This window comes from Mustela lutreola, chromosome 10, assembly GCF_030435805.1.
Source record: "Mustela lutreola isolate mMusLut2 chromosome 10, mMusLut2.pri, whole genome shotgun sequence".
Lineage (NCBI taxonomy): Eukaryota > Metazoa > Chordata > Mammalia > Carnivora > Mustelidae > Mustela > Mustela lutreola.
In genome coordinates, this window is record NC_081299.1 from 74,827,153 (window position 1) to 74,850,938 (window position 23,786).

The 23,786-nt window shown below is 36.1% G+C and overlaps 1 protein-coding gene across 1 annotated transcript in view; it reads left to right on the forward strand.

Annotated features, from left to right (window-relative positions):
- The first annotated feature begins 3,357 nt into the window (after nt 1–3,357).
- PKN2 (protein kinase N2) overlaps nt 3,358–23,786 on the forward strand; it is a 130,295-nt gene continuing 109,866 nt past the window's right edge. Inside the window, exon 1 of the mRNA XM_059135062.1 lies at nt 3,358–3,812. Within this exon, the coding sequence (XP_058991045.1) occupies nt 3,765–3,812 (48 nt within the window). The 5' untranslated portion in view covers nt 3,358–3,764. The remainder of the gene's footprint in view (nt 3,813–23,786) is intronic.

Sequence of the window (23,786 nt, forward strand, 5' to 3'; positions counted from 1 at the left end):
CTGCCTCTTTTATGTATGACAGAAAATGGCCCTTCTAGTACTTTTAACTCCAGGGCCACCAGAGGATCAGTATTCCAATATTTTATTTCCAAATTCTTGGAGTAAGAATCTTGTTGACTAAACTTAGACATGTTCTATCATGATCCATCCATTGTTTACTGGAAGATCTAGGTCAAGCAGAACCAACATGGCTACAGAGACTTCTCACAGAATTAGGGAAATTCCCAGAGAAGGGGAAAAGAGTTGAGCAGACACCTCCAAGAGTATCTGCTACAGTCACTACAGCTGACTCTACTGTGACCTTGACTTTAACAATCTTGCTCTCAAAATTATCCTTATCCATACAATGGAACAATCTCTACAGGGGATTGCTTAAGGAAGAGGATCCCGACCAAGTAATTCTGATTCTGTCTCTCTGAGTTTTGTCTCTCCTTTGGGAGTCTGTCACTTTGATTACCACTGCTACTTCACTTTGATCCTTTGGTGGGGGGATGGTTACTCTTCTCCTTTTCTATCAACATTAACATTGAAAAAACAGTAACAGGAGCACCTGGGTGGCTCAATTGGTTAAGCATTTGGCTTCAGCTCAGGTCATGACCCATGACCTGGGTCCTGGGATCAAACCCGCATCAGGCTCCCTGCTCAGTGGGGAGTCTGCTTCTCCCTCTCTTACTCTCTCTCTCCCTCTTTCTCAAATAAATAAAAAGAAAGAAAGAAAAAAAAATAACAAAACCAAACCAAAATAACAACAATAAAAACCCTTCCCTTGATTCCCCATAATGCTGTTGGGATAGATGAGCTGAAATTTTCAGAAGATTTTTAATAAATATTAAGGAAGAGCAAAAGGGAAATGAAAAATACAAGACAATAAAAATACTGTGGCTCACAAAGAAAAGGTTTCTAACACTTTCCTTGGATATATGGTTCTTATCTCATTTCATTTAGGATCAAGGGAAAAGAGGTGCCTTATCATCTGAATATCTGAATGTTTCTCACCAACAGCACAAAAGATAACAACGACAAAAAAACTAAAGTTCAGCTTTACTAGGTTTTTTCCAATAACATTTTTTCCAACTTAAAATGGAAAACAGGGGTGCCTGGGTGGTTCAGTCAGTTAAGTGTCTGTCTCTGTTCAGCTCAGGCCCTGATCTCAGGGTCCTGGGATCAAGCCTCCAGTCAGGATCCCTTCTCAGTGAGGAGTCTGTTTTTCCTTCTCCCTCTGCCTTGCCCCCCCCCACCCCTACTTTGTTCTCTTTCTTGAATACATAAGTAACAATCTTTTAAAAAAGGAAAACAAAATAATTATTGTTATTGAATTAATTATTGTTAATTGAAACTATTTCTATATGTTTGGTCATTTCTACCTTTCTTTCCAAAATATTTTAAGTAATCTCTATACCCAACATCAGGCTCAAACCCACAACCTCAAGATCAAGCGTCACATACTCTACCAACTGAGCCAGCCAGTCATCCTGTTTCTATTTCTTAAAGACCTTTAAATATTTATGAAATATTTTTAAAGGCACCTGCACAACTAGTGATACAATCCAGTTAATTTTTGGTCTTTATTTCTTACATGGACATTTATTTAAAACAAGAAAAACAGCAACAACAAACTTTCCCCTTTTTTATTGTTAATATAAATTACAACGTAACTTGAGGTAACATATACTAGGATTCCCTAAAACCATTTGCAAATGGTGACTGAATACAATTCATCTGAAGCAACATGATATGAGTTTCCATTAAAACTTTTTCAAGTGTGTTTCATTCTGATAAGTATGTCCCATGTCCTATTACATTTTTTTCCCTAAACAGAGACTATGAGCTGGATTGCAGTTTCCATCTTAAATTAAACTAATTTATTGTTTAAACTGTTACATTTTCCAGAGTGTCATGCAATTTTTATATAGTCTTGGCCTCCCTTTTGTATGCACTATTTTCCCCAGTAAACCTAATCAGAAATAATTCCCATATCTTTAAGAACTTTTTATATTTGTTACTTACATTCACATGTGATATATCGAATTAAAACTTTTTGAGCTCTAGAAATATGTACTGTTTGAAGTCTTTTTCTTTGGTTAAAAAATGAGGGACTATAATGCTTTGAGTTCAGTGTAAATGAAGATTCTATTTTATTTTTTAATAAGTTTTTAAATTTTTATTTATTTGTCAGAGAGAGAAAGAGAGAGTGAGAGTGAGTGAGTCAAGCAGGGGGAGTTGCAGGCAGAGGGAGAAGTCTCCCTGCTGAGCAGGGGGTCCATGACCCTGGGATCATGACTTGAGCCAAAATCAAGTGCTTAACTGACTGAGCCACCCAGGTATCCCATGAGGATTCTATTTTAAAGTACTTTCAAGTAGCTATCTAACTAAATAACCCCTAACACCTTCTCAGAGTAGCTTTTAACAAAGACATTGTATTTCAGCCTCAATCTAAAATTAATCAACTGCCTGGAATATCCATTCACTGCTGAAACAAAACAAAGGCTACCAGTTGGTAACTTTATTGACATTCCCGAATACTGGTGTCATTTTCTTAAACCAAAACTTACACTACCAAGCTATACGTCACTAATTGATAGGTTAGCTCGGATGTTTGCCACATAAAGGAAAGTTGGCTTTTTTTTCCCCATGAACGGGGCTAATCCGCTCCATCTCCCTCACTTTACATTCAGTTAAAACAATCCGGGAACTAGTTAATCAGAAATCTAAACTCAGTGGAGTTCTACACCCCTCAACCATAACAGCTCAGCGCTTGGGAAAAGGCATCTTAGAAGCTGTGCGTTAGAGACCGCTAGAGATCCCAGGAGCTTTCCTTTCTTGAAAACTACAGACCACACCCCAGTTTAGAAGCTGTGCACCTTACTGGTCGGAATGGCGCGCTGCGAGTGGGAGGGAGCAAAAGGCAAGATTAACAGCCTGGGTCGGTGGGGAGGTGGCCGGGAAACAATCTTATAAAATTTGAGCCTGAAACTCTTTAGGTTATGGAGGATAGAATGGGGCTCGTTTACGTTAGGCCTAAACTTCGACAAGAAAAGTGGCGCTAGGGAAAAAAACAAAACAAAAGAGTAAGCTCCCGAGTTCTAGTGTTCACGGTAGGGCCGTTAAACGCCGCAGAAAAGCGGGCGTGTGTTTTTTCTTCCTCTTCCCGCCTCCCAAGAGACGCGAGTCCAGTCCTTTCCCCTCATTTTCACCCGGGCGGGGTCCATGACTGCCCCAGTCGCGGTGCCGGGTCGGAAGCCGCCCCGCCCCCCGCGCTGCTCCCGCCCTCGGGGTCCTCTCCGCCCCACCTCCCCCTTGCTACTGGAGGTAGCGGCCCGGGCCGTCACGTGTTCCGGCAGCCGCCAAGTGAAGCCGCTTTTGCGACGCAGTGACAGCCAAATGGTGCGACAGGAGAAGCTGCAGCTGCGGCCGTAGCGCCCCGCACCGAGAATCTTGAGGCGGCTCCTGGCGTCGCCCGGAGGGAGCAACTGAGTGAACAGAATCAGGCGCGGGCGGGCGGGCGGCGGCAGCGGCAGAGGCGGCGGGCGGCGAGGGGGAGCCCGCTACGAGTGCCCTCGCTCCCCGCCGCTCTCCATGAACCGGGCGAAATAAGCCGCACCTCCAGCAGGGGCTGCGCCTCCATGAATCCCTAGGTTTTTTTTTTTTTTTCTTTCTTTCTTTCTTTCTTTCCCCGCTCCTCAGCCCCCGCCCGGGGTCCCGTCCCGCCTTCTCCCTTCGCCAGCGGCGGCCGCGGCCAGGTGCGGAGTCCAGAGCGGAGCGCAATGGCGTCCAACCCCGAACGGGGGGAGATTCTGCTCACGGAGTTGCAGGTAAGGCCCGCGGCCCGGGCGGGAGGCGCTGGGGAAGGAACGAGGGAGAAAGTCTGGCGCTGGGTCAGGGGCCCGGGGAAACCGTAGGGCTGCCGCGCCCCTAGCCCACTAAGTGCGGAAACTCGGGGATGTCACTCGGGAGCCGCTTCCTTCGGGAGCCGGACTCTCTTCTCCCGCCACAGCTCTGGCCTGCCAGCACTTTAATTTGAGGCTACCTACCAGAGGGACCCCATGTCTGTCGGCTGCCTGCAGTCTGTGCCCCCCCGCCCCGGGTCCCCGGAGCGGCCAGCTCACCGCCCCCTCCCTGGTGTCAGAGCCGCCCGCAGACGCCCCTGTAGCCCCCTCCCTTCGCCAGGCCAGGCCCCGCCCCGCCTTTCCCTCGTACACCGCTCCTTAAACTCCTTTGAATGACTCCCAAGCTGTTTTCTCATCCCTCCCCTTCCCCTCCGACTCCGCACAAAGAGCGCCCCCCATAACTTTCAGCCCCCAGACAAGTTAGTTAGTTTCTTTCTTTCTTTCTTTCTTTCTTTCTTTCTTTCTTTCTTTCTTCTTCTTTTTAAAGCGTGTCATACCAGATGCTTGCCTCCCTTCTTTATCCCTCTTCAGGTGACTGAATTTCTTTCCTCTAATAGGAGGGATCCCTTTTCTCCTGACTCTTTCTTTAACCAGATGATAGGTATATGGTCCCCTTGGTTGCTGCTCCCTGCTCAGATTCGGAAGCTCAGATGCTGATGCTTTTCAGACTTTCATTTTCCCTCCCGTTTGAAAGAGCTACAGAAGTTGTTTACAAATGAGCTAGCAGTAGACTGAGGGAGAATGTTGGGCACCACATGCGTGCGGAAGAGATGAGAACAAAATAGGTTCGTTGATCAGTTGAGTATGTCGCGTAGTAGTAGTATTGTTTTCCATTTACGTCTAAATATTTAATGATATAGGCATGATTTTTGTCCTTAAGTCTGTGCTATGCAAAGGTACCTACGCTGCTCTGTTGAGTTTATTTTTTATTACTTTGGGGTGTTCCAGAGATGGTCACATCTGGATTAAAATTTTATGCTTGTTTTTTAACTTATATTTATTTTGGTGTGTTTTACTGTAGGCGTCTTCTAACTACTCAAATATTGGAGATCGGAATTAAGAAAAGATATATTTTTTGTGTGTATGCGTTAGACTGTTGATTCTTTTTTAAAAGACTGAATCTAGACCCTGAAGGGTTGATTCTTGATGATGCCAGAATTAAGTACTGCAACTGCTTCTGTTCTGCTGTTTAAGTATATTTTTTGATAGACCCCTTTATAAGTTCAGTTTATTGTGCAGTTAGATGTAAGCTTGAAGCATTGTTATATTTGATATTTAGTGAGCAAAAGTAGAGATTTCAACAAGGTATACCAATGCAGGGTTGCTAACTTGGAATGCTTTGAATCAGCTTTGAACTTCATGTCATTGAACATGTTGCCATATCTAGTTTAATTAGTCTTAGCCTTTTATAAGGTCTTACAGCATACTGCATTTGCTAAATGAATGAAATTTATTGTTTTATTAATTTACATAAGCTTTTAAAATAAGGTTTGTTTGAGACACGTTGGAAATGGTTTCCACTGCCTAGTCTTGAAATATGAAAAGCATCATTTGGTTCTGAGAAGAAATTGCAAAACTGGGCAGGAGCATTTTTCTTTGAATATAATGGCTTTAGAATGAGAAAGTACTTGGCAACCTTATTTGTGTTTTATAGAAATTCTCATAAAAGACACTCATTTTGGCACTGGACCTGCAAATATATTTTCATATGTGTTAAAACACTTAGGGAATTTTAATAAGATCAATTTTGACAGTATGAAGGAAGCAAGCCCAAGAGATAAGAAATTTTAAATATGACTATTTAAAAAATGGGATCAAAGTAGGGGAATACCTAAAGTTAGATTTATTTTTTTTTTTTTAAGAAAGTCTAACACCTTCCAGAAAAAGAGTGATTTTTTATTAAGTATTACCTTATAAGTTGACAAGTATATCCAGGTCATTTTTCTTGGTGTATTTGACTCCTGGTTTTAATAGAAGTTATTGCATTTAGACTTTATAAGTATAAAATTAATATGTATTAAATTAATTGAGAACATTATTTATATCAGCACTGAAGATAAATTGTGATAAAATTTGCTTCACCAAGTATATCCGTCTATTTCTTTACTATTTCATTTGGTCGTGAAACTAGTATATTGTAACCAAATGTTTCTCAAACTTGTTGGGAGAACCAGTTTTTAAAAAGCATGTAAGTGGTTTGAATTTGTTTAAATTGAGAAATTAATATGTAGTTCCTAATGCTTCTCTGACATACTGATTTTAAGTATTTAAATACTTATGTAGCAAGTTTTAAAACTGGTGTTTAGTAGTTAAAAACTGTTACTTTGCCCTGTCTTGTCTCAGGAATACTTGTGTCACTCTGAAAGTTACATGTTACAACCTACTTTTAATGAAATTGATACTTATTTTTAGAAACATTGTATATCCAACATTTTTTTAAAAAGATGTTATTTATTTATTTGAGAGGGAGAAAGAGAGAGTGAGCAAGAGCACAAGAGCAGGAAGAGGGAAAGGCAGACCCCCCCCCCCCCCCAGTAGGGAGCCCCACACTAGGCTTGATCCCAGGACCCTAGGATCATGACCTGAGTCAAAAGCAGACACTTAATTTACTGAGCCACTCAGGCACCACTGTATATCCAACATTTTAAAACTGGGTTTCAAATTATATTGCAGAATTTGAAATACTTCACTACTTGAGTTGGAATTGGCTTATTAATAACCTTCAGTTGTGGAAAGACAAAACAAAATCTGAACCCATGGTGTTCTGCCTTGTTAAATTACTGTAATATTTCTATGGAGTAATATTTCTAACTCTTGCTGGTAATTTAGGAGGCTAATTTAAAAAGGAATCATTAATAAAGTACACATAAACATTGATGGTTAGAGGCCTCAATGTATAAGGAAGAATATTTGCTATAGAAAATAAAAATAGGCTGTTAAAAATATAAACTTAATTTGCAGTTTTCAATTTTTATCTCTTATAACTAACTTGTTTTTTATCAACTGTTCTCTTTATCTTTTATTTGAAGTCTAAACTTAGATATTTTTTTGTAGGGCCAAAGAAATTAAAGTTTATTTTTAAGGACACTGGACTAATAAAAACTAAAGAATCTCAAAATGGAAATATTGGTTACAGCAGTAATTTGGTAGACTGCAGATTCAGATATTGAATGCCATACGAATAAAGTTACCTTGTTGATTATCAGTGATTTATTGTCATCAGAATACCTAATAAAAAGTAGTAGGCCAAGAATCTCAAATTCTTTTCTTAGCAGAATTTTTTTAAGTAGAGGTAACTTGCTCAAGTGGAAGGTTGAGGTAGTTAGCCTTAAGTTACAGGGATTCATTTCAAGAAACATTTATTGAATATCAACAATATTCAAGGATATAAAGTTGAGAAGATATGACTTCACTTTCTAGAAGAGAGTACAAATAACATTAATTGAACATTTGCTTTATGTCAGTTATTGTGCTTGATACTCTATCTCCCTTATTTAATCTTTACTATAGCCCAATAAGGTTGTTATTTCCATTTAACAGATCAGGAAACTGTTTAGGACTATTGGGTAGATCATTCATGGTTACACTGTAAATCTGAGTTTGAAATCAGATCTGTGGGTTTCCCACTAGACCATATTTTGAGCTTCCACAGTTCTATGGTTCTGTAAATATTTTGCATTGCAGTGTTATGGGTGTGTGAACTTTAAAAAAAAAAATTACCAAAAATGTAATTAACCAGAGTTAACTTTAATATAAATTTTATACTGTTGTTAGGTGCCTCTATAACAAAAATGATTTCTATTTTACAGTCTATAATTTAGCTGTTCTTTGTCATTGGGAATAAGGTGTAATATTCTACAAAGACTAAGAGTGCAAAAATAACCTTTTTGCAGGTTTTCATTATTTAATAATTACTGTTTCTGGTGAAAGTTGTCAGATGTTTGCTGAAATTCTTCCAAATGATTTTCCATTTTCCATTTCTCTGTAGTCTTATCCATAAGATAAATTTAACTTTAAAATTTTAAGCTGTGTAATCAAGCTATGTGTTTGGCACTTAGTAGGCACTCAGTACATTGATGAGAAGATGCCCTCCATTTGTCACCTGCAATGAGAAATATCTTGACGTTTCCAACAGAAGTTGGTTATAGGAGCTCCTGAGTTGGCTCAGTTGGTTAAGCATCTGCTTTCCTGAGACTCAGGTCATGGTCCATGGGTTCTGAGATTGAGCCCAGCACTGAGTTCCTTGGTTAGGAGGATGTCTCCTTCTTCCTCTCCTCTCTGCTTGTGCTCTCTTGTTCTCTCTGTCTCAAGTCAAATCTTAAAAAGAAAAAAGAAAGAAAGAAATTGATTGTAATCATTGCCTAAGAAATTAAAATTTTGAATCCCTTGTCCCAAAAATATTCCCTTGAAAAGTTTAAAAGGGATTTCTGCACTAGTTATGTAACACCTTCACACAACACAGTTATTTTACCCATTTGCGCAAAATTAAGTGACATCTAATTTTGCACTGATGCCAGAAAGTAGAATGTCTCTGTTGGGATGATTAAGATTTTATGGTGGGTTGGAGGAATGTAGTATGAGAAAGTGAGCAGGATAGGCAAGGTGGAATTTATAGTTCTTTTCATTTCTTTTCTTCCTTAAAGAGAGAGAGCACGAGTGGGAAGGGCAGAGGGAGAAGGAGAGACAATCTTTAGCAGGCTCCACACTCAGCATGGAGCCTGACGTGGGACTTGAACCTACAATCCTGAGATCATGACCTGAGCTGAAATCGATTTGGTTGCTTAACCGGCACTTAACTAAGTGCCAGCTGACCCATCCAAGCATCCCTACGTTTCTTTTTAATTTTAAACATAATACATGTTCACTGTAGAAAATCTATAAATATAGGAAAAAGCACAAAGAAAATAAAACGTGCTTATAGTTCTGTTACTCAGAGATAACTGATGAAATTTTCCAACTTATAAGTTCCAAGGCATTTTAATCCATTTTCTCTTTGTCTCCCCACTTTTAATTTGACACACAGTATTGTATAATTGAAGGTATACAATGTATTGATTTAATATTTTTCTTCCCTTTATCCCAATTATTAGAATTTTAAAGAAAAATGAGGTTCATAGCCTTTTAAGATAGAAGTAGCTATAGGTTAAGAAAATTTCTTTCCACTAGTTATAGATATTTGGATCTAACTGGCTTTACTGACTTTTTATATAAAAATAGTTTGATTTTAAGTCAGTACTTTGAGATACAGTTGAGAAGAAAAGTGAAGAGTACAGTGCAGACTTAGTAATGGACAGTGATACATAGCATCAACTCTGAATAATAAATTGATACAGTGTGGTTTTTCAGCTTAGATTTGATTATTGCTACTCTTATAGAAATGCTGCATATTTTATTAATAAGGCCTGTCTTTAAATGACTTGCCAAATACCTTTTATCTAGGTAAAAACTGTGCTGAAACTAGTGTTACAAAATGATGGCTCTAAATAGAATGTTTTTCTGTTATCTCTAATATAATACAGATTTTTCTAGTCTTGTACAACTTCATTCACAAATGATTGGTAGTGGGGCATCTTCTAGGCATTGTCTGTTTACCCCAGGGCTTTGCATTTGATTCCTTGGGCTCTTCTCTTTTTGCTTTTCAAATTTGGCAACAGAAGATTTTTATGCCTTTTATCAGGTTATTCCTATGTGCCACCTTTTATTTATTTTTATTTATTTTTTTCAAAGATTTTATTTATTTGACAGACAGAGATCACAGGTAGGCAGAGAGGCAGGCAGAGTGAGAGGAGGAAGCAGGCTCCCTGCTGAGCAGAGAGCCTGATGCAGGGCTTGATCCCAGGATCTTGGGATCATGACCTGAGCTGAAGGCAGAGGCTTTAACCCACTGAGCCACCCAGATGCCCCTCTGTGCAACCTTTTAAACAACAAAAAAGTGGAGTAGTAGTTTGTAGAGATAAATATTACTTAAAACTTGCAGATGTATATATATTTAAATAGAATAGTTACTTCTCAGGGTGCCTGGGTGGCTCAGTGGGTTAATCATCTAACTCTTGATTTCAGCTTAGGTCACTGTCTTGAGGTAATTGGATCGAACCCTGCATCAGTCTCTGTGCTCAGTACAGTCTGCTTGTCCCTCTCCTCCCTCTCCTGCTCTTCTCTTGTGTGTGTTCTCTTCTCTCAAATAAATAAATAAAATCTTAAAAAAAGAATAGTTACTTCTGCATCATTTCCTTGTAAGATGTGCTGCATTGAACAATTATCAAATGTCTGTTGTACTTCATATACCAGTTTTACTTTGTGAGAAGATCATGTAACATTTAATATGATTAACTTTAGGTATACAGCAGTGTTCAAAGTTGGCAGCAAAGTTGAAAAACTGAAAAGTATTTAAAAGCTTTAAAAAGATATTTTATATTTCGAATGGGAAAGTATTAGTCAAAAAGCCTCTAATATCTTAGAAAAGCAGAAGTAGAAAACATTTGATACGTCTGGTTTCTCTTAATTTTATCTAATAAAACTTTATTTGAAATTAGCTCAATTGTCATGTTTTATTTTTCACAATCTAACAATTGTGTAATATTATGTGTATAAATACTGTCTGTTTAAAATGAACAGGAAAGCATGGAAGAATGTATTTGATAATAAATACCTTAGATTTGAGGGTAAATGTTGGTGTCACATTATAAAGATGAACTGATACATAAGAATTACATAACATATACTGTTAATAACATCTATCTATTCTAGAAACTCAGTAGTGATTTGCTTTTTCTAATTAGTTAAAGCTTTGCTTCCCAGGCTCAAATATACCTTGATTTATTGGAAAGCTGTTATGACAGAATTTGGAATTTGTTTTAGATTATAGAAGACATACTTACATATCTAAATATCATATATACATATGTAAAATATCATATGTTTTACACAATCATATTGTTTCCTCTTTCCTGTAGTCTCCACCTTAGTGATTCTCTAAGGAGGTTCTTGTTTTGCCTGTTTCAGAATTTTCATTGAACTAATTTCATTATATTTGTTTTTTCTTTCTTCTTTTTTTCTTTCTTTTTTTTTTCTTTTTACTTTTACTGAACCTTAGGTACAGTCCATGTATCAGTCACTGTAATAGGCACCCAAGGACCACTATTCACTCCTCTCCTCCCCAAAAAGCTGGGAACTTAAGCTACGCTTATCTCCACCTTCTTGACAACTAAGGTCATGAGTCCTGTTTTCATTCTCTTGCTTTATTTGTATATAGCTTTGCTGGATATGTGATTCAAAAAGATGTGTCTTTTATTTTAGTTGTTTTTGCATAATTATGTTGAAAATGATCTTTCTGAACTTGATATTTTTATTCATATCATTGGATGTTGCTATAGTCATTTTAATTTCTGTATAATATTTCATGAGTAAACTATCATCCGCTCTTCCCTTGTTGGATATTTGGTTATTGATTCACTCAGTCTCCCTTGTTGAGCATTTAGTTACTCTTTGGTTTTTGTAATGGTGAAAAATGCTACTGTGGACACTCTATGCATTTTTCCTGTTGTATACATATAAGAATTTTTATTATATACCTAAAGGTAAAATTGCTCTCTCACAGGGTAGGTGAATGCCCAACTCCAGAAGATTATGCCCGACTTCCAGTATGATTGTAGCAATTTATATTCATATAGCAATATACGAGATGAAAGATCCTTTGATTATCCATGTTCTCTAACAATTGGTATTGTCTTTAAGTTTTACAAATTAGAAGAGTGTAGAATGTATGTTACCACATTGTAGTCTTGATTTGCATTTTCCAGATCATCACTGATGTAGAACAATTCTTTTTATGTTTACTGGCCTTTTATAACTCCTTATCAGTGAAATTCCTCTTCATGTTAATTCTTTGTGTATACTGTGAATGTCTTCTCTCAGTTTGTAACTTGTCTTTTCACTTTATTTTAGGGAGTTTGTGGGAGGGACAGTTTTAAATGTTTTACCTTTTGGCAGATACTTAGAATAATTTATATCATTGTGATCAGCAAGCATGCACCTAATATCTATTCTAGATTTGTTACAGAAAGGGTAAAGTTACACAGTTTTGACCTCTGGATTCACAAACGGTCCAAATGAACAACCATAGAAAGTCTTAAAATATTCTATCACTTAACATGTACCAGGCACTCAAAAGTTAGTTGATTCAACTAAAGAATAGGGGCCCCTGGGTGGCTCAGTGGGTTAAAGCCTCTGCCTTCTGATCAGGTCATGATCTTAGGGTCCTGGGATGGAGCCCCGCATCCAGCTCTCTGCTCAGCAGGGAACCTGCTTCCTCCTCTCTCTCTCTGCGTACTTGTGATCTCTATCTGCCAAATAAATAAATAAAATCTTTAAAAAATTGTTAAAAGAATGAATTTACAAGCAAAAAGTAGTGAAAATTTTATATGTCGTTCATGAACTTCTGTTTTTTCCCATTCATTAACTCTGCAGTGCAAACTATTATTATTAATTATTATTTCTTTAAAGAACAAATTGGATCAGTTATTTAGTTATGTGTATAGTTTGTTAGTAAAGTGCTGGAGTTGATTAGATTTAATGCTGGATATAAAACAAAATATTATTGTGGAATTTCCTGGTGTTTATAAACCTGGGCTCTTACTCTTGTCACTGCTATGGTATCTTTTGGTGAAAAAAAAAGAAACAAAACTTCATTTTTAGTTGAATTTTTCAATCTTTTCTCGTAATTGCATTTTGTATAAGAAATTTTCCCTTACTTTGGGTCTAATAGATAGTTACTTATATTTTCTTCTAAGTTTTTGGAGTTTTATTTTTTATATGTTAGTCAATACATCCACAGTTGATTTTTGAATACAGAGTAAGATAAAGGTCTGAGTTATTTAATTTTTAAAAAAGATTTTATTTATTTATTTGACAGAGAGAGAGAGAGAGCGAGAGAGACAGCAAGAGAGGGAACACAAGCAGGGAGAGTGGAAGAGGGAGAAGCAGGCTTCCCACCCAGCAGAGAACCTGATGCGGGACCTGATCCCATCACTCTGGGATCATGACCTGAGCCGAAGGCAGGCACTTAACCACTGAGCCACCCAGGCACCTCTGAGTTACTTAATTTTTAAAATATTATGAAATATATATCAATATTTCTTAAATTTAAATTTAAAATAGAACATTTTTCAGTTTTTAAGGCAGAAACATTTCTGAAGAGCCTTATTTAATTTTTGTGAGTTAGAAGTTAAGGGTATATCATACTAGGTGATGTAATGAATTATACTGGAAGTTATCCTTACCTAAATTGTTAGTAACTCACTTTTTCCTTACAGTATCAGTTTGTGGTTGTTCTCTTTTTTGTTGTATCCTCAGAAGCCTTTGGTCAATAAGATCTTTGATCTACTTCTTAACTTCTCATCATATTCCCCATTTGTGGCTCAAACCTGTATTTTCCTAAGCCCAATCTATTCCTATTCCTTTGTTCTCAGCATTACTCACCTAGTCACTGCTTCTACTGAGTAATGCACAATATTTAATAATGTGAGTTTCCTCAGCTTTTCTTCTTTTTAAGATTTTATTTATTTATTTGACAGAGACAGACAAGCAAAACACAGGGGAACATAAGCAGGAGGAGTGAGAGAGGGAGAGGCAGGCTTTCTGCTGAGCAGGGACCACCATGCAGGGCTTGATCCTAGGACTCTGGAATCATGACCAGAGCTGAAGGCAGATGCTTAATGACCTGAACTACCCAGGCGCCGCAACTTTTCTTCCTTTGACTTTAAGATTTCTTGGAATTTTAGCCATTGGTTTTTGTTGCTATTAATCAATCTTAAGGAAAAGTTGTTTGATCTGATTGAGGCTATAGTTTCCTAGATTTCTGCTTCCTTTGGAATACTATTCCATTCTTTTGCACTTGGGGCTTTCATTTTCCCCTGACTCTTTGCTTAAAAAAAGTTTACATCTCTCTCTCTCTTTTTTTTTTTTTAATACTTTTTTTAATACTGTTGTCCCCCAAACTTCTTTTAATCATCACATTCCTTAAAAGAAATTTTTTTCTTTCTTTCTTTCTTTCTTTTTTTTTTTTTTTTTTTTTTTTTTTTTTTTTTTTTTTTAGGATTTTATTTATTTGTCAGGGGGAGAGAAAGAGAGCTGTGTGAGAGTGCACAGGCAGTGAGAGTGGCAGGCAGATGTAGAATCAGGCTCCCTGCTGAGCAAGGAACCTGATGCAGGACTCAATCCCAATGACCTGGAAGGCAGAGACTTAACCAACTGAGCCACCCAGGCATCCTTTTAAAAGAAATTTCTTAGTTGTGTTTATTTTCTACCACTTATTTCTTAACTTTTTAAAATATTATTTCTGTCCCAATTATTTTGTTGAAATTATTCTCATAAAAGCATCAGTGACCTGCTTCTTCTAGTCTCCTGAGGCAATTGATACTGTTTCAGCTTCCTGAAACTCTGTTGTTTAAATTAAGCTTCATGGACCTGCACAATGTTGGCTGTTTTTCTTTCATCATAATCTGCCTATATTTGCTACTATGGCTTTCTTTTGAGAACTTCCCTAGTTTAAATGTTCTACCTGTTTTTAGCCAGTTTGTCCTCTAATTTATTCTTTAGATTAACTGCCAGCATTAATCAGTTTGTTTTGTCAGGATTGCATGGAATAGAAACCCATTTCAATTAGCTTAAACAAAAATTAGATTTATTGGAAGGATAGAGGGATATCTCACTTTATCCAAAGGTGAGATATATAGTCATGACTCCTGAACAGAAAACTAGAGGCTTGCTTTCTTTCTAGGGCTACATCTCTATTTCTTCTTTATATCTTCTATATACTGATTTTCTTTTATATGGTCCCCAAATGGTACTCCCAATTTCTTAATTTCCATGAACTCTTTAAATCTAATATCTACAGTTAACTGACTCACTTATTCTGTGCCACAGTTATAAATTTTTAATGTGAAAACTTGATTGGCCCTGTATAGAACATGTACTCCTGGTCTGGTCAATTATAGCAATAGAAGTATGGAGTTCTCAGTGTACTGATAAGTACCAATATGACTACCAAGAGTCGTAGTGAGTTTGGGTTAGAGACTGTTCTCTAAGAAGGGAGTATAGGTTGTAAAGAACTTCTCTAAGATCTTTTTTAATAACTTTCCATTAATTTTACAATAAAATACATCAGACCTTCCATTATCCAGACCTTCTTAATCTTTTCAGATTTTTCTCCCTGTTTATTATTCTATCATATTAAAATGTTTGCCGTTCTTGGAACTACTGCTTTTATACCTGTCTTTGCCTTTGCTCTTTCTAACTTTAAGAATAGTGATATTGATCATCTGCCTGAAAAGCTTTTGGCAAATTGGACACTCTTTAAAATTCTACTAAGAAAAGCATATATGTTATTGAATATATGAATATATTCATATTCTATAATCAGAAATCTTAAGATACATTTTTGATAAGTAATTTTAGTGATTGATCATGTAGCATTTGATCCGTTGGCAAATTAGCTTACATGCCATTTTGTGGCCCGTGTTACTGAATATATATATATATTTATTACCCAATATAGGAATTAATTGTTGTTATATTTGTGTCTGTTGATTTTAGTGCAGGAACTAGGTCTTACTCATCTTTATGTACCTAGCGCCTGCCCTATGCTTATGCTTGATAAATGCTTGAATAAATAAGTGACTGATTTCTATGACTGATTCTATTATTCTTTTGCAACATCTTGACTTCTCTCTATATTTTTTAAAGATTTTATTTATTTATTTGACAGACAGAGATCACAAGTAGGCAGAGAGGCAGGAAGGAAAGCAGGCTCCCTGCTGAGCAGAGAGCCTGATGCAGGGCTGGATCCCAGGACCTTGGGATCATGACCTGAGCTGAAGGCAGAGGCTTTAACAACCATTGAGCCACCCAGACACCCCTGACTTCTCTATATTTTTAAAGGTTGTCATTCTTCCTCTTCTTGCCCATGCTAGAAGTCTGCTGGTCATTTTTATTTGACTCCTGTCTAAGCTGCTTTAGTTAATTTTTTTTTTTTTTTTGTAACTTGAATTCATTATTTTGCTACTATCCATGCTTGGGCCTTCATTATCATTTGGACAATACAGTATCTTGATATGTCTCAAATTCCTCCTCTCAGATAGCATAACCAACTTTCTCAAATATTCATCTAACAAAAGGAACTTTTATATAGGATAAATTCTTTAAAAGGAGAGATACCTTTAAATAGCAAAACTTACTTCTTAGTATATCAGTAAAAGTTATCTTTTGGAAGCTTTGAGGAGGGAGAGGGATTCTTTTATCTGGTAATGAGCCTATTACGAGTTAGAAGTGCTTGTTACAATAAAGGTACTTGAGCCTAACCTTGATGCATTATCAGTTTGGTTCCTGAAGAAAGGGAAACCTCATTGAGCTTTAAGGAAAAACAAAACAAAACATATGCATTTTTTGAAGATACTCAAGCATGTTAACAACCACTGGGTCGTGGACCAGTGCTGGTCATGATATTTTCACATTAAGGACAATCTATGAATATGTATTCTGAATATGATATAAAATTGTGAATTTGTAAGTAAAGGGGTGGACTGTCCTCTGTTCTGAGATTTTTGCCATTTCTACTTCTCAAAATGTACTCTTAAGAAATGATGAAAATAATTGATAGTAATATCTTAACTGGCAATAAAATAAATCAGTAACCTTATATATACCTGCCCAGTTTCTTTTGGGAATTTACTAATCAGTAATTTCAAGGCCTAGTTTAAATCACTGACTAGTCAATAATTCAAGTATTGGAATCCTACAGACCTAGGTTTAAATCTCATATTTAGCACATATTAGCTGCCTGGCTTTGGTATGTGTTATTTAGCAACATGAGTGAAGTTTTCTTACAAGGATGGGGATAATTTCTGGCTCAGAAGGTTATTGTAGGTTTTTTGTTTGTTTTTTTTTTCATGATACATAGAGTGCCTGGGATATAGTAGATAGTAACTCTTCCTTCTCTCAGGTTTATATATATATTTTTTACATTGATATTTTTATTTCTCTAAGAATCAAAAGGGAAACTGGAAAGTTCCCTCAAATTACATCAAGATATTAAAAGAATGGCTTAAAATTATAGCTGATCCTTGAACAACATAGACTTGAACTATGCAGGTCCACTTAAACTTGGATTTTTTTTTCAATTTCTTTTCTTTTTTTTTTAATTTATTTTTTATTTTCAGCATAACAGTATTCATTATTTTTGCACCACACCCAGTGCTCCATGCAATCCATGCCCTCTATAATACCCACCACCTGGTACCCCGACCTCCCACCGTTTACATTTTAAGATTACTTCATTTTAATTTTTTTAAAAATACTGAAGTTGTGTGGCTGACAGACTGTTTAAAGTTAGGCACGTTAAGAGAGGTAGAGAGCTGATCATGCTTTATAGACTAATTGTTTTCCCCTCTTCTCTTTATTTTTGGCACTATAGAAGGTATAATGAGGATAGCTATCAGAAAGAATATTTCCGTGGTGTGAAGACACCACGGAAATATTAAGATAACAGTATGCTGAGATTATGTGTGTAAGAATAAAGAAATCATAGGTTGATATATGACGAACTACTAGGATTGAGATTTCATTGAAGACTGTGGTGTGAGAAGTGCCTGACTGGCTCAGTCCATAGAGCATGTATGTGACTCTTAATTTCAGGGTCGTGAGTCTAAGCCCATGTTGGGCATGGAGCCCACTTAAAATTAAAAACAAAACAGGGGCACCTATGTGGCTCAGTGGCCTAAGCCTCTGCCTTCAGCTCAGGTCATGATCCCAGGATCCTGGGATTCAGCCCAGGATCTTTCTGCTCAACAGGGAGCCTGCTTCCTCCTCTCTGCTTGCCTCTGTGCCTACTTGTGATCTCTGTCAAATAAATAAATAAAATCTTTAAAAAACATTAATAACCAACCAAATAAAAAACTGTGGTTTGTTATGTGTCATGCAGAAAATATTTATTGCAAATATAGAACTATAGAAGAATTAAGTGATCTCATGAAACTGTTTAAGCTAAGATCTGTATTATGTTCTTTCCCAGAGGCTTGGGACTTTTTATAAAATTTGAGCTAAGGTTACATATTTGCAAAGTCCACAATGGTCTTGCACATTTCAGCACAGAGAGATAGACTTATGGTAATATACTTCTGAATATTAATAAATAATATCAGCTCTGTAGTTGAATATGCTTGAATTTTGTGTAAATTAAAGTAAATGTCCAATTGTTTGTTGCTTATTGGTTAGCATTACTAATTTCCCATTTTGTTCCTATGGAAGCCTTATCTTTGAAATCCAGCATCAGGAAGGTGTTCATTTTACTATAAATTTTTGTTCTGGTGCATGCTTTTATTGTGTTAAAACCTCACTAAACTCTACACAGAATCCTACAGTTAGTTTTGATGTGTCCTTTTAAGGATGGTTCAATAGCTAACAGGAACCTTAAATATCAGATCTAAAGCAAAATTCTTTATCAAGTCTCTAAAAGCACTATACTAAATTTCTAATAGGGGTTGGGATACCTTTCCTTTTGCTCTCCTTGAGTTTGGCATGATTGTGGATAATCCTTTATTTTAGTATAGTTTAATGGTAATTATAGAGAAGGAACTAGGGTTGGTTATAAGAGACCTCATAAAAAATAAAGAGAACTATGTTGAAAAATACGAGAATAATGTTAATAGTAATTTCACCCTATGTGATATGAAGCATTTTCACCTGTATTAGGGTCCTGGGATCGAGCCTTGCATGGGGCTCTCTCCTCAGCAGGGAGCCTGCTCCCCCCCCCCTCGCCTGCCTCTCTGTCTACTTTTGATCTCTGTCAAATAAATAAAATCTTTTAAAAAATAAATAAATAAAATCACTTAAAGATTTAAAAACATCAACTTCCTGATGAAGTTGAATGATGTTTTCTGTATTTATAAACTGGAGGCCAGTCTTGTTACCCACAAAATAGACTTGGGAAGTGAGTGTTTTATATGCATGAGATATATTAGTGAACTGGAAAAATATACATGTTTTATATCTTTTTAAAGGAATAATATATTTCTCTGTTAAAATTTAGCCTGAGTGCCTGGGTGGCTCAATGGGTTAAGCCTCTGCCTTTGGCTCAGGTCATGATCTCAGGGTCCTGGGATTGAGTCCCACATCAGGCTCTCTGCCTGCCTCTCTGCCAACTTGTGATCTCTCTCTGTCAAATAAATAAATAAAATCTTTAAAAAAAAAAAAATTTAGCCTGCACTTATTTATCCTTTATATCTGTTTGTGTGGGGGGTAAAGATCTTAAAAATAAAAAAGTTTCTTGAAAATCTTAAGATTAAACTTCATTTTATACGTCCTTTCCACTTGAGCACCTAGCAGCTTTCCTAAAATATTTTGGTGTAATATATTAATATTTAGTGATCATAACATTTAGGCATAAATACATCAGATAAGTTTATATGAAAAAGGATCTCTTTTGTTTTTGTGCTCTACATTAATTTTATCTTTTCTTGTGTATGAGTTATTTCTTGTTAATGGTGATACTGTCATTGCTACCTGAGGTTTTGCTTGCTATGCTCTTTGTGACCAGAGAGTTGTACTTTTATTATGCCTTTTCATGAAAATAGTCTTCTAAAGAAGTTAAAAATAACTGGACACAAATAGCAAATAATACATTCCTGGGTTTGGTTTTTCTTGCTCAAGGCCAGCTCTGTTGACAGTCCCTAAAACGAAATCAAACCAAACACCAAACACCAAACACTACAATTCAGCTTTGGCTTTACTTTATTTAGGTGACTTCTTAAAAGAGCTCCAGTATGTTCTGTCCAGCTTGAGCCTGTAGAAGTTAAATGCTCAGCTCTTTAGTTATGATGTGGTAATATAGTATGACTTGATTCACTGTGGGGTTCCTATAACTTTTTCTGAGCAAATCTAATGTTTCCTTCTCTGAGAAACAGGTTCTTCATTTATTGGTGACTTTATATTTCTGTTTAGCTATTCTGTCAGAAGTATTTATTTGGACAAATCATGATGCTTAAATTTTTTTTTTTTTTTGGTTGTGATAAAATATGTGTAACATTTACCGTCTTAACCATTTAAAGTGTGCAGTTCTGTGGCATTAAGTACATGCATCATATTGTGCAACTGTCACCACCATCTATCTCTTAAGAATTCTTTTTACCTTAGCTGAAACTCTGGTCCCATTAAACATTAACATTCCTGGCAAACAAAGGTCCTGGCAAACACTATTCTACTTTTTGTTGCCATGTATTTGACATGCACGTGGAATCAATCAGTCAATGTCCTTTTGTGACTTGTCCGTTTCACTTAGCATAATGTCTTCTAAGTTCAGCCATTTTGTAAAGTGTCAGAATTTCCTTCCTTTTTTAAGCCAGAATAATATTTGTATGGGTATACCACATTTTGTTTATCCACCCATCCATCAGTGGATACTTGGGTTGCTTCCCTGTGATGCTTTTTTTTTTTTTTTTAAATAAATATAGCATTGTTGGAGGTTATTATACCTAGTCATGATCATTTGATAGTCTGTAGCTGTGTCCTGTACCACTGTAGCCACTAGCCACATGTAGCTATTAAAATATAAGTTAATTAAATATAGGGGCACCAGGTGACTCAGTGGGTTAAACCTCTGCCTTCAGCTCAGGTCATAATCCCAGGGTCCTGGGATCAAGCCCCGTATCAGGCTCTCTGCTCAGCAGGGAGCCTGCTTCCCTCCTCTCTCTGCTTGCCTCTCTGCCTACTTGTGATCTCTCTCTCTGTCAAATAAATAAAATCTTTTTAAAAATTTAAATTAAATATAAACAGAATTTAAAATTTAATTCTTCAGTCACACTGGCCACATTTTAAGTGTTTATTAGCTACATGTTGCTAGCGGCTGCCATATTGGACAGCATTGATATATAGAATATTTTGACCATTGAAAAAGTTCTATTAAACAGCCATGGGTAATAAATATAAAGGTCTATTTTAATACCTTGAATTTAGAGAAGACCGAGAAGTCCCTTGTGGATTATAGAATTATTATTTGAATTATATATTTGAATAAGGAAATTTTTCTGTTTAGCAAATAATTATGTCTGTTTAAAGATATTTTTGCAGTGAGTTCAGAGGGTTTTGTTCACACTGTGACTGGAATGTTGTTAAAAATACTTTGCACTGGATAGATTTTAAATAAGTCGTTTTTTCAAGCAACGTTAATTGGCAATCCCTGTCTTAGAAGTTTATATTAAAAATACGCAAATGGTCATATGTATGTGTATATATCAAAGATTTACAGAAAAAATATAATTTGAATTTAAAGTTCTGTTTTGTATCCATCATTCCCTCAGGGGATGTGTGTTAAATTACATTCTTTTTCTAGAACTTGAAGTTTAATTGGTTGCAGGTGTAGAAAACAGTAAATGATTAGTAATGATTTGTCCAGTTTCTGCCTATTGAAATCGTAAAATAGTTTATCCTGGAAATTCTGTTTTCTCTTTTTTAATTTTAGTTTTAAGTTTTTTGTTGAGATAAAATTGACATAGAACATTGTATTAGTTTTAGGTATAAAACATAATGATTTGATATGTGCAAATATTGAGACATGATTACCACAGTAAGTTTAGTTAACACCATCAACACATAGTTACAGATCTGCTTTTCATGTGATGAGAACCTTTAAGATCTATTCTTTTAGCTACTTTAAAATATTTCAAATATATATAGTACTATTAACCGGAATTTTTTTTTTTTTTTTAAACCTGACAGAGAGAGAGAGATGACAGAGAGAGCACAAGCAAGGGGAGTGGCAGAGGGAGAGGGAACAGGGAGCCGGAAGTGGGGCTTCATCCCAGGACCCCAGGATCATGACCTGAGCCAAAGCCAGACGCTTAACCAACTGAGCCATCTAGGTGCCCTGGAAATTCTGTGTTCTTAATCATTTTTACTGTCACTGAGATTAGATGAAGTTTGGAGGGGGGGGGTTGTGTTGTTTTGTTTTGTTGCCAGCAATCTCAAATGCCATCTTTAGGGAACTGGAGGAGCATGTTGTGTGTGCATATGTAACATTCCCTTTATCGCTCTGGATTATATGTTTTTATTAATACCAGTTTGTGTATCTGTCTCTTAAAAATTACTTTTAAAAAGATATCAGAAGATATTTTTTAGATGTTCAAAACCATTTTTGAACTTGCTGGCTGTTTGGAATTATTTTAACTTGGTAAAAATTGCTTGAGTTTGAGAATGCATTTAAATCTAGCATTTTTTAGGTAATTAAAAACTATTAAATCCTTGAGTATATTATTTGAAAAAGGTTAAGCCAGGGTGCCTGGGTGGCTCAGTGGGTTAAAGCCTCTGCCTTCGGCTTAGGCCATGATCCCAGGCTCCTGGGATCAAGCCACGCATCAGGCTCTCTGCTCCGCAGGGAGCCTGCTTCCTCCTCTTTCTCTCTGCCTACTTGTGATCTCTGTCAAATAAATAAATAAAATCCTTAAAAAAAAAAAAAAAAGAAAGAGGTTAAGCCAAAAGAATAAAATTAATTATTTCTAAGACTAATGGTTTATGTGTTTCTCATAAAAAGTAAATAGGAAACTGATTTAATCTCATTTTTGAAAATCTAATGAATTTTTCTATATCAAAACTTCTTACTATTATTGCATGAATTTAAAAACAATTTTCAGTTAGAACTAATATTAAGGAATAAAAATTAGATTGTTCTGATCTTGTGGAAAGAAAGGAGTGGTACTGAAAATAAACAGCTCCGAAATAAGTATCTTTTTAGGCTTAACTACTGGAGATAAGCTAAGGAAGGATACCAGTTCATACTCCAGTTCTTTAGAAAACAGGAACTTTTGTTATTTTGTTATTTGTTTACAATAGTTACAGTTAATGAGCTGGTATATAAAGTGGCTGAAGCTGAGGAAGTAGGTAATTTTTTAAATCTAGCGTAAGTAGATACTATTTAAAAAAAAAAAACTTCAGTAACCAAGAGAGTAAGATAGATTTAAGTGAAAGGGAAATTGTCTCACTGCAGATATTCTTCTATACAAATAGCAGAAACACATAACAAACAAAGAGTTCAGGAAAAGTTACCAAACCAGAATTTCACAGTTCACTACTTGAATACTAACATTTTGCTTTTATCTGATGACACTTGGAGCAAGTTTTTTTAATATCTAGGAAAGGATATAATTTATTAATTTAGTCAATTGGAATGTGTATTGTTTACCTGCTGTTGTAATCAAATACGAGTAAATGAATTGTGGTAGTATTGTGAAGTTAAACACTTTTTTTTTCATTTCAGTAGTTCCCAGAGAAACTTTTTTTATTAATTATGAAAGTTGCGTTATTAAGATGTGTCTTTGAGTGTGCCTGGGTGGCTCAGTTGTTTAAGTGCCTGCCTTTGGGTCAGGTCATGATCTTGGAGCTCAGTGGAGAGCCTGCATCTCCCTCTGCCCCTTACCCAACTTGTGCTCTCTCCCTCTCAAATAAATTTATATTTATAATAAATTAAATCTTTTAAAAATGTGTCTTTGAGAAAGTGTTCCTGAATATGATCAGTTCTTATGATCTAGGCAATCTTATGATTGCCAATTAGACACCAAATGAAAATTTCTTGTTCAAAAATTTTCATTTGCATAAAGAATAGTTAAGGGCTTGCATTGTTAAAAGGATTATATATCGAAATGGAGCCATACAATTTTAAGTAACACTATCTACAGCTTTAGAAAATTGATCAAAATTAATCTTTATTATTACTTAGAAAAAATAATTTTTAAATGTCCATAAACTGTATAAAGCAGAGGTTACAACGAGAATATGCCTTCAGGGTCTAGGCGAGTAACATAAATTAGTGAGGCAGGTGATAGTAAGAGACATACATACATAGAGGGATTGGCAGTG